The following is a 12,200-nucleotide window of genomic DNA, read 5'->3' on the forward strand; positions in this document are numbered from 1 at the left end:
GTGTCCTCTCTATGTATTGTTTTGTATTCTGACTTAATTTAACACTTAATCTGCAGATGTATTTCAGTCTAAACTTTGTATGTTGAAATTGTAATTCAAATAGGGTTCTATGTTGCAATCACAAAAATATACTGTAAAATCTAGTGAAAACGCAACAATAACTCATTATTGTAACAGGGACACAGTCACTACTTTTTCACGTAACACTAAAAGATTTATAGTCTATTGCTGTGTTTAAGTGGTTTCTTCAGGTATCTGTACTTTTTCCGTGCATTTTTCTCTTTATATTCTTTAAACTTGCTCATTACATCTTTTAACCATTACAAAGTTAAATGAAATGATCATTTAAATTGTTCAACAGTTCTCACAGTTTAATATGAAGTCCAGGTTAATACCTTTAATAGATGTTTTAAATTAAAGATGATAAATTCTAACATTTTTGAAATAATTAGGCTTTCTGACACTTCAGGATGCCTTAAAAAGTGATTATCCGTTCTCATTATTTTACTTTTTTTAAATTAAATAATAAATAATTTTGCTTCCTCTATTTACAGACCTTAACATTTTCAATATGTTCTTGTGAACAAAAAGTATTTTGGAAAACTTGTGACTTTTTGTGATTTTCTTTTCCAGTTATCTAATTTTTACTCATATTTCAGTACAAGTTAAACCATTTTCAAAATCATAAGTGCTACTGAGCTCATCCACAATTTCAATTCATTTTAAAAACTTTTTATCTGCACATTAATATCTATTAAGTTTTTTTTGTTTTTTTTTTTGCTAAATTCTGAACATTTCTGCTTCTTCATTGTTTATTGAACAAGTAGTAATTGCAATATAAATCTTATGTGAAATGCTTATATTACATGTCCTGGTTTTAAACAGTTGTACTTGTAATAGAGTAGACTTTAAGCAATGCTGCAGGGTGAGTATGTAGTCTCAGTTCTCTCCTCACCCCTGCAGAATTTACACATGGAGCTCCACATATTCCCAGCTACCTGAGGAGCATTTATGTTTTTGTCTGGATTCATATTTGGTTGATATCAGTACAAAAACTGAACTAAAGTCATATATTTTGGCCGTAGTGACCAAGCACTGAACAGAAAGAACATTATTTATGGTTCAGTACTTTCGGCCAAGTGTAGTTTGGAGACTGAATGGGTCTTCTAGCAGAGGACACCTTCCACTGAAACACATCTGAATAACAGATGTTCAATAATGGAAGTTTAAACAACTACGTCTTAATTCTGAGGTCCAAAAGTGATTTGAAAGTTTGGCATACAAAGCATTGAAAGACAGTTTTTACCTAAATATACAGCCGTCCTTGGTTTCACAGGGAGATTCGGGTTATTTTTTCATCTGTCTGGCTCACAGATGCACTATTTTGTTGGGCTCTTCTCTCTCACAGTGTTCACTTTCACCAAAATGAACCCTTGTGTGATCGTTGCGTTAACTTCCTAATGTCACATCACGCACATACAGTATTTAAAGCATACAGCTCGATATCTGTGAGAGAGTCCATGAGGGCTGCACACATCATTTTACCTGGGAGAAGAAAACCGTCTGCCGGCGTCTGTCTAAAGAGAAACAAACCGACAGGGGTATGCGAGTTTAGGACATTTATTATGTTATCATTCTACATGCAACATCCACTTGAGACTGACTTTCCTAGTTTAATCTTTCTTAAAATATAATAAAAAGAACTGAACAAATGTCAGTGTACTATCAAAAATCTGATAGTTACTGACTGAGCATCAAATGCTGGAGTGAAGCCTCGAACATCTCAAACTTAAAATACTGCGTCAGAGTTTGAACGATGAAGTCAGCTGTTAGTCAAACTCTGGATGAGTCCATAGCTGTCTAAGACGTCTAAGAATCTGAGAGAAGACATGTTGTTTCCTTTTTTTTTTTTTTTTTTTTCTAATTATCTGAATTCGCCACAGCTGAGTCACTCCTGCAGAGCCATTGATCTCATGCACAGGGCAGATGACAGAGTGTGTACGCATGCCTCGCAAGTGTGTGTGCGTGTGTGTGTTGACGACCGCAGGAAGAACACCTGTGTGGACTCTGCTCATCGTAGCTACATTGCTGCGCACACACACTTTACAGCGTGTGAAGTCATAAAAGAAGCAGCAGCCAAAAAGAGCCTGAACGGCTGCTGATGATGCTCGCTGCTCCTGATTTGGTTGACGTCTTCTGTTCACCTTGCTGTCAATGTTGTTTTCACGATTTCAGTATCATCTTGGGATACGAATACTTGATGCTTCAAATTAAACACACTGATGATTCTTTTGATATTTTACTGAAATAACACTCAGCCCATGAGTTAATATTTGAAATAAGCTGCACAAACTCAAAAAGAATAAAGCAAATGTGACTAATGCCACAACATTTCTCTTTTCTAATTCTTTTGCTGTGGTTATAGGATCCTGCAGTCAATGGAAAACCCCACAGAGGAGAGACAGAAAGAAGGGAGGGGGTGGAGGGACAGCGCTACACATGCCCACACACACACACACTGCACAAACACACACACACACACACACACACACACACACACACACGAGTCTTCACACATCAGTCAGACAGCCCTCTAGTCAGGAGAACCCCTGGCTCACCTTCACACAGATTCGCAGATCACACAACACACACGTGTGCGCACGCATGCACACACACTCACACACACTCACACACACACACACACACAGAAGTTGTGCTGACATGAATCTATGCAGTCACTTTGCCTCACATAAACATGTCTCCCCCTCCCTGCAAACATACACACACTTCAAAGGGAGATAGTAACCTGACAGGCGGGCAAAACAGAACCCATATAGGTTTTTTTTCTCCAATTTTTTTCCTCTCAGGATCCCACCTGTTTCTTAAAACACGTCCGAGTCTCTCTCTCTCTCTGTCGCCCTGTTTTAAGATCTTTCCCTCTCTGGCTGTGTCTCGCACACACTCTCAGCCACAGTGTGTATGCTGGTACTCAGCTGCTGTTTGTCTGGTGTTCTCGCCCTCTCATCCTATACTTTATACCCCTATCAGAGGATTATGCACGCATCAAGCCATGTCCAAACCAGACACATTGTAGCAATGCTGCACAGCTGGGCAGATATGAACCGTAGTGCTCTGTAATCTTATCTCATGCTGGCACCACCCTGAGCATAACAACATCTCCTTTATGTGGACCACGGCTAAACCGTTTGGGACAGATCTGGATGAGCTGGCGTTTGCCTCAGTACAGCACCGATATGGGGCCAGATGTTGATAAATTAGCAGAGCGAGGCAGGGCTGGGCTCCGTCTCCGGACAGATGAAGCGTGTCTTCATCAGCTGAAGTACGGGATATATGGTGTTAATTCTGCAGAACCTGTTTGTGTACCAGTATAGCGTGCCGCAGTTGTTCTGTAAGTTGTAGAATTGATTTGTGGAAATTTTTATTAGAGTTTTATTATCTTTTAAAACCCCAGAAAACCTGTTTGAACTCTCAACTGTGAAGTCAAATAATTACTATCACGCATAATTCAAGTAATTCAAATGATGCATTAAAATATATCAGTGTTTTAGGTCTGGCTTATCATCTATGATTCTCAGTTATGATGGAGGTGGATTGATGAATTTTCATGGTTTTGTGTTATTTTTGTTCAGTTTTTCGTCTTGTCATTCTTACTTGTGTTGGGCTATTTCCTATTTTTCAAATCAAGGTGAACATGGCCACAGAAAATGGTGCAAATATTCTCTGTCATCCCAAACAGAGCAAACAAATGTTCCCTCCAGAGCAAAACTGCTGTGACAAGACGTGTTCAAAAAGGGAAACTTTAACATCATTTCACTTTTATTTACACTTTGGAGGCTAAAAACCTACCTTTGTTTTGCGTAATCTTACTGAATTTCAAAACACTATGCGTGCATAAAGCAGCTCCCCTCACAACCACATGGACATTCACACTCTTTCTTTCTTTCCTTTTTCTTTTCTAAATTACTGGCCTTCAGTGCCTGGTTACAGTTGCCAAGTGTTTAGACAACCTCTATAGAAGATATTATTAGCAAAATAACCACTTTTCGATGTTTGATTCTCCTTTTCGGTGTAGGATCACCGTCGTATGTTTTGGAAGCTTTTGAACTGGACCTTGAAGTGAGTCTCCTGTGTCCACGGATGTTTGAAACTCTGAATACTGGGAAAGATTGTGTGATTTAAGGCTCTTCATTTTGGGATGCTGCTTCCAGAACCAATTTTTTTAAGTAGAGTAAACATCCTTTACAAGTGCGTTCAGATTTCAGTTTCTTATTTCCCGTAAACTGGAAAACAGCTAGATTTTATTTGATGGTACAGCAGTGATTTAGAAAGCTGGCTTAGGGCCTAACTGTGCACATTTAAGTTATAATTCAAGCCAGTATGCGACCGGGGCGCCCTTTTTATATGAAATGTGTTTCTCTCGGGTGACATCTGGCCAATTCAGTATCCGGTGTGATAAGAACAAGGGGTGACTCACACAAGACAGGCGGTGGAAAGGAGATAAAGGGAGGATAAATAGGAAGGATGAAAGAGAAGCGCTCGTCCTGCCAGTCACTCGTCTAATTGCAGTGTCTGTCAGGGGGAACATGTCTCTTCACATACACAATTTCATGTTATTTTCCCCCCCTGTCCTTTTCTTTAACTCTCATCACTGTTTATTTCTCTAAGTTGCTAAATGGCCTGAACTTCCTATTTTGATGCATTTGAGCACAACAAGAAGTGAAGCGCTCTGTTGTTCAGGGGCTCATGTGAACTGCAGGGCAGGACTCAACAACCCAATGAATATTTTCTAAGAGGCAAGAGGCAGTGCAGTGTGTGCACAGCTATGATGGGAACACACTGTGCAGAATACAGAAGGACATTCCAGTAATATTGCAGACTAATGGAAGTCTGTTAGGTTTTGGCACGCGTTGAATTTGTGTCTCTCTGGATGAGTGTCATGAAGAAATGAATGCAAAAAACAGATGTGGCAGCATTGACTTGGAGAAAGGGGACACATGTTTATATGTGAAATTGAATTATGAGAGCTTTAAGGATTCATGATTTTTTTTTTTTTTTTTTTTTGCATCGGCTGGAAAATTAACCTCAAAAAACCTTTAAAAGAAAAACTCCCTCCTCCATCTTTCCTGATTAAACAGCTGTACCCATCAATAAGAGACTGCTTATGACAAATTTTCATTGATAAATGTGTTTTTAGTTGCAAAGCTGGTAACAGTTTATCTGTATGAATGCAAAGTATGACCAGAATATATTAAAAAAAAACGCCTTTAGTCGGACTTCAAACAGCAAACAGGAAACATCTCTCATCACTTGTTCGGTTTTTTTTTATTTTCTCTCATAATTGCAAAAATATATTCTCAAAATAAATAAGTATATGAAATAAATATACTGTATGTCCTAGAAAACAAAACTCATAAATAAGAATAAAATCTGTGAAATCGTTTTAAAAGGTGTCTTTTTTCAGTCCCGTCCTTGTTGCTTGACCCGTATCAGTCAGAGAACAACAAAATTCCTTCACTTGGTCCCAGAATGAGTCCCAACCGCACATATTTATGTTCCTCAACAAGACACCAAAGAACAAGTCAAGCTGAAGCTCCACTGGAGCTGCGTTTCTCCTCATCTTCCCCGTGCACTCTGAAGAAAAGTCACATTGTCTCAGCAGCATCGGTCTTTGGATTGGTTTCAAAAGGAGTCCGTTGTCCCGTCACAAACAGACAGTCCAGTTCTATCGATTTCCCTCTAAAACCCGTTCCCAGTAACATGGCTGCTTCCAGTGCATAAAACTACCTTTCGAATGTAAACCGACCACATTGTATAGTGGATTATGCATTTTGAATAAGTATTAAATTAGCAGCCATAGCAACGTTGGGATAAAAAAAAAAAAAGGAGTCCTAGTTTAATCAGTGGAATGACAAGAATTGAAAAGCTGATAAAAGCCATGTAGCAGCCAGTGGTTAATCTCAGCTGTCAGATCCTTTTGAACATGCAGTTTGGACCGTCACACAGGTGAATTTCATCAGTAGAATCGTAAAGAAAATCCAAAAGTCATCTACTCAGCCTCAAGAGCATTTGCATAGTCCGATAAAAGGATCGTATTTTGGGGTCCGGATAGTTTCTGTCCCTGTTATCGTCACGACTTCCACAGAGGACTCCCGGTGCTTTCCAGTCGAACCACCCGGCCGGCCCGGTACGCTTTCCTTCCTTCATGCCTGCCGTTGATGCCGTGCACTTGTTGCGATCCTGTTTTGTCCAGTTCAGTAAGATCCTCCACCTCTTTCACGCAGAGATTGAGTTTATGTGCACTTGATTTGTTTTTGCAGCTCACAGCAGCCTCGACGGGGGTTTTCGGGCGATTCTCCTCCAGTCTCAGCTCTGGCCCAGTATCTCTCTGTACAGCTCAGGAACTCTGTCTGGATCCACCGGCCGTGGCAGGAAGTGAGTGAACCTCTGATGCCGCCGTGACCTTGTCCCGTCCCGCGACGTCCCGTCTTTGTTCAGAGCCACAAAGTAAAACGCTCCTCGTTCTCCGTGACGGTAAATATTGGAAGAGTAGGTGTTGTACCAGTTCTCCTCAAACTGCTCCCTGAAGACACACTCTGCTGACAGCTTCTCCTGCAGAAGGAAGACCAGCAGACAACATGAATTTTCAGAGTACAAAATGTGCCATCTGCTGGCTGTGGGTATATATATCACACACAGTCATGGGGGCACATCATCTGTGTGCAGAGGTGTGTACTCACCGATCCGTACAGTTCTCCCTTGCTGTTCATTGCGAGGTAAAGGCCACTGTCCACCCCTCTGATGCTGACCAGTCCCACAGCCAGGCTGATGAACTCCAGAATACCTGCACACATGTACCATTGACTTATTAGTAATCAGCGTGTTTGCAGTTATTTTACAAATCGATTTTGCATCACAATGTTAAAAACAATCTCGCAATCCAGCTCAGCATTACTGCGCAACAGAACTCCAATAAGAGCATAAACTTATGCTAAAATCTCTTGCCAGTGAAGTAAAGCTGAACATGCATTTGTGAGAATGTTTTCCTGAACATTCCCTCCATTGAGTTCAGTAAGTTAAAAGCTCTGTGCAGTTTCTCGGTCAACCGACTAACAAATCTTGACTGTTCTGTGGCTTTACGTCTTTATCCAAATCGCAAATTGGGATGAATTAACTGGAAATGCAACAACACTGCTGAAGAAAAGAATAACAAAGCAGCCCACTTCTGATCAGCAAGCTGTAGCTGTTCATTGTCATCACTGGAAACAAGCAGGCTAAATGCTTCAGATCTAATTTCAGTGGAGAAAGGAGGTGTAAACATGCAAGCACAAATACTCCATGTGTGAATCCACGTGTAAATCGAATCTTGAAATGAATTTAACTAATGATAAATAACAGCTCAGTGTTCAAACAAGAGGAGTATGTTTCCCATTTGCATCCATTATAAACACAAGAAGACGGCTTTGGCTGAAGTGCAGACAGTGATTAGATAAAGAGGAGATGGATTAATGCAGATCGGACTCCTTGATTACTCTCATGTTTATGTATTTGCAATCATGGCAGGGATAACACCAGCTCCCATGCTCCACCTGGCTGTCTCTGCCAAGTCCTCCGCCACAATAAGAATCTGTCTCACAAAAGAGCGCAAAAAGCACAAAACCTACAGTTACTACTACTATTCCCTCCTCCCCTGCTCCTCCTGCTGCCTCTGGAGCACTGATCATAACTATATTTGCTAAAATGTGGTTCGTACCGAATCTGCTGTGGTCTTTCCTGGTGCCCTGCACGGTGCCATCCGGATGGATCTCCAGGTGGAAGCCGGTCCTGCAGTAGAGCTGCCTCCGCCTCAGGATCCCCTTCAGGTGGCTGAGGTCCGCCAGGCTCCGGGACAGCCTCTCCGCGGACACCAGGTGATCCTGCCCCTGTCCCCCCATGATCAGTCCGTTCACGGAGTTGTAGTCCACCGCCCCGGCTGGGGTGAGAACGAAATGGGAGCCGACGGGAGCCGAAGCGGCGCCCGCGGGACCAAAGCTGTCCAAGAATCCGTTGGCGAAGCTCCCGACCTCGGCCGTGGCCCCCATCACAGCCCCGAGTCCGCGAGCGCAGGAGATGGAAGTGTGGAGCAGGGGAGCTTCAGTGTGGGCCAAACGAGCGAAGGTCGGTCCGCCACGCGCAGAGGGGAAAAAAGGAAAAAAAAAAAAAAGTTGCAGGTGGAGAAAATCCAAGCTGAGCGCGTGTTTCGGCGCACCGTCAATTACGTGCAGTGTGTCATCCGAAATAAAAGTCCAGCGTTATCTTGATGCGTGAATCCCCGGCTGCAGCAGTCCGTGTGTCCTCTCCTCCTCTGCTATTTATCCTCTCCTCCTCCTCCTCCTCCTCCTCCTCCTCAGTGCCCGCTCCCTCTCTCTCCTCCTCACCTCGGGATACTCCCCTTCGATCCGACGCACGTCAGGGTTTTCCTCTCTCTCTCTCTCTCTCTCTCTCTCTCTCTCTCTCTCTCTCTCTCTCTCTCTCTCTCTCTCTCTCTCTCTCTCTCTCTCTCTCTCTCTCCTCAGTATCACTTCTGTCCTTTATTTCTGCAGTCCTCCAGCAGTGTGTAGCGCAATGCACTGTCACCTCCAATGTCCCTTCTTATGGAAACGCCCCCCCCCCCAACACACACACACACACACACACACACACACACACACACACACACACACACACACACACACACACACACACACACACACACACACACACACACACACACACACACACCGGCAGGGCCGGCGATTAGGCTGGGCATCCGGGGCACTTGCCCAGGGCGCCGAGCCATAGGGGGGCGCTTAATGTGGCCGTGAGGCGCACCGCCCAAGTTGCGCTGCTGTGACGGCTGTTTGAGCAGCGCACTGCTTGGTTCGCTTGCTCGCGCCCCTCGTCAGATATTGCCGACTCAAACCCCCCCCCCCCCCCCCGCTCAACAACTCTCCGCGACACTACCACGGGGCGTCAGGCTTGCCCAGGGTGCCCGAGAAGCCCGCGCCGGCCCTGCACACCGGTCCTCTCTGTCTTTTCTCCAGCGACCCCACTCCTCCAGTTTCACCTGATGCGCAGTTTCGATGGGTGGCACTGGTGTGAAATGAAGCCCCCCCCCCCCCCCCCCCCCCCAATATGCATGTAACAGACTTTAATCCCATCACACGACCAGTTCTGCAGGATTGCCCATGATCACTTCAGCTGAAAGTGCACAAGCGGCGAAGCGCGCAAGCAACAGCTTGTGTGTGAAATAAACGCGCTCTGTGTGTAAATGTCAAACAACATGAAGGTGTTACCGCCATCATCCCAAAACGCTTTACAACTCGCTCCCCTCCTTATTCCTAAATGACTCAGGTGGCGGTGGGAAAGGCAGAGGAAAGCCCCCATTTGCGTAATTTTCGCACTCCGCTGATTTATTGCTCTTGTTTTATGTAACCCAGCCGCACAGACACAAACATGAGCTGCAGCCTGCACACAAGTCGTAGAGCATTGCAGCCACACACACCTGTGCAAACGACATCACTTGACTGTCAATCCCTTCATTGATCTTTCCACGTCGCTTTGAACAGCGCAGGAGCCCATATATATTCTTAATTGTGGTCTTAAAAGACGAATCAAAGACACAGAGGCTTCAAAGCGCAGGGATCTTGTAAGGGGATCAGGCACTAACCACCAGAAGAAGGCGAGATACCTGTTTGAACTGCGGGCTCAGAAAATACCCCGACACTTGACACTTTATTACAGGACTTCAAAAAAATGAAGGAGCTGTTAATTCGTCACGTGGGCCTAAATACACTGATTTAATCATGCAGATTTTCTGATGTCCCCTGAAAGTTGGCTGTATGCGTCATGATGATAAAATCGGTTTTATGACACTAAAATCAGCTCACTATTAGAACCTTGAGTTTGTGGTGTCAAACAGCAGTTGCAAAGGTTCATTTAGATTATTTTTAGGGGCTCGCGGTCCCATGTTTCAGCCACTGTGGCATTGATTTTGGCAGCTCCAGACACACAGCCCTGCTCTCCCCTGAGAGCCCCGCTGATGAATGAGCTGAAGGCGCAGAGGTGTTGGTGTGTGTCCGCCTGTGTGGCCACAACATAGTCTGTCATGTTGCATAATCTCCTAATTTCCTGCAGCAAGACTCGACTGCATGCATATGAGAATTTAGATGTATGATTTTATCCATGCTTGTTTTGTTGTGAGTCTGATTTTGCGCAGGAAAAAATAAACTGAGGCGGCATCCATCTGTGTGACGCGCGTACTCCCCCGCTTTCCCTCGCTTCATTAGTATTTATGACCAGAACTAAACGGACTTTTTTTTTCTTTTAAGGCGACAGTATCGATTGGTATCGCCTCGGGCTGATCAGATGTATTGGATATCGACCCGACCGCAATGAAGACGTCAACTACAGGACGCATTCTCACAGAAAGCGCACGGGGACAGTTCCCAGGATCACACGCTCTGCTTTTTCAGTCATGTCAACTCTGTTTGTCACATTTGGGGAAGAAGAAAGGAAAGCAAAGCGCGTGGAGCTGTCATGTAGAGAAGAGAGTGATGATGATGGTGAAGAGGAGGAGGAGGAGGAGGAGGAGGAGGAGGGGGCCCCTTAGGTTATAGCCCCCTTCAACCCAAAACACACACACACACACACACACACACACACACACACACACACACACACACACACACACACACACACACACACACACACACCTAATCGAATGCCTGGATAATGGAATAACTGAATAAGTAGCCTAGAGGTTATTAATGCAAGTGGTCTCCAAACTGGGGTCTGGGGAACTCCAGAGGTCCTTGAAAGCAGGACTTCAATTATGTCGTGATTACAAAATAAACAGAGTGAAATATCATTTTATTTAAATAGTTTATAAAGACTGTTTTCTCAATTAAGATTTTTTGTAAAGGATCTGATCCTTGGAACTCCGACTCAACCCTTAACCAGACCATTTTTATAACCTTCCACATTTCTACATTTCTCTTAAACTATAAGGGCAGTCACAGAAAAAAGAAAATATAATGAAATATGATGGTTTGATGATGTTATTAGATGTAACAAATAATACATTTATCATTTTTCAAACTGACTTCAATAATTCACAAGTATTTCAGAGTGCCCTATTAAAGGTTAATGTAAATGATTGGATTTTATGCAGCAACCTGAAACATTGGCAAAGACAAAAACAACTGTGTGCATTTATATTTTACAAGATGTAGCCCTAATGGTTCATTAAATATTAATTCCATTACTATCAGTCAGCCAGTCAGCTATTGTTGCTATGATTCAACATCACAATGCACTAATCTAGTTTAGATTATGAACAAAATATAAATCAAAGAAACAAATCAAGGGTTCGATAGCTGCGCTCTGCTCTCTAAATGATTTAATTCAACCTGCAGGTTTTCTTAGTCATTGTTTGATCTGCCTTCAACTAAACGGCAGAGTGATCCATGCTGCTTCATGTGTGAACAGGTGACGACCCATCTATTAGACCTCATCCCTTTATTCTCTCAGCATCAAAGTCAACAGAAAAGTCCCGTCAGGTTAACATTAGTCCGACTTGTAAAGACTTAAATGAAGAGTTCATCTTTGATATTTGTTTGATATCTACTCCTCAGTGACTTCTTTCATCTCAAGCTTGCATTGAGAAATTGAATACTGACCCCGAATGAAAAGTGAAGACAGAGAAATGCTGATATCATTGGTCGTTTTGGCCTCAAATTCCAATCGTTAAAGTGAGATATGGTATGGTATTTTCCAACTTTTCAGTGCTGCTATGCTGAGCTGATTAAGCCTCAAGAAAGTCCAATTGTGACACATTTGACTATGACTGAAACTTTGCTGTGTGTTTTGCAGCACTTTTGATCTTTTGACCTTTCATTTTTCTTATTTTTCTTTCAATGCCTTGTTACTCTGTAACAGACATGCTTGGGACATAAAGCCTGCCTTGATTTTTCAGTAGGATGTTAAAATGACCACACAGATGATAACTGATAAACTGAAATAGTTGTAAATATACATTATTTTATTGTAAAGAAGAATGAGTAAGAAATGTAAATCTACTTCACAAAATACTGTCTTGGTGAAAAATGGTAAAATGTTCAAAAAATATAAGCTTTTTTTTTTTATCTTTGTTTTTTCCCAAA

At 42.9% G+C, this 12,200-nt stretch overlaps 1 protein-coding gene across 1 annotated transcript; it reads right to left on the reverse strand.

Moving 5' to 3' along the window:
• Positions 1-5,384: 5,384 nt before the first annotated feature.
• On the reverse strand, positions 5,385-8,099 carry LOC115390407 (fibroblast growth factor 20-like). The gene is made up of 3 exons (XM_030094267.1): positions 7,772-8,099; positions 6,759-6,862; positions 5,385-6,630 (listed from the first exon to the last, which is right to left on the reverse strand). The coding sequence occupies exons 1-3, from the start codon at positions 8,097-8,099 to the stop codon at positions 6,385-6,387; spliced, it is 678 nt and encodes a 225-aa protein (XP_029950127.1). The 3' UTR covers positions 5,385-6,384.
• Positions 8,100-12,200: the final 4,101 nt, after the last annotated feature.

Source organism: Salarias fasciatus, chromosome 6 (genome assembly GCF_902148845.1).
Source record: "Salarias fasciatus chromosome 6, fSalaFa1.1, whole genome shotgun sequence".
Taxonomy (NCBI): domain Eukaryota; kingdom Metazoa; phylum Chordata; class Actinopteri; order Blenniiformes; family Blenniidae; genus Salarias; species Salarias fasciatus.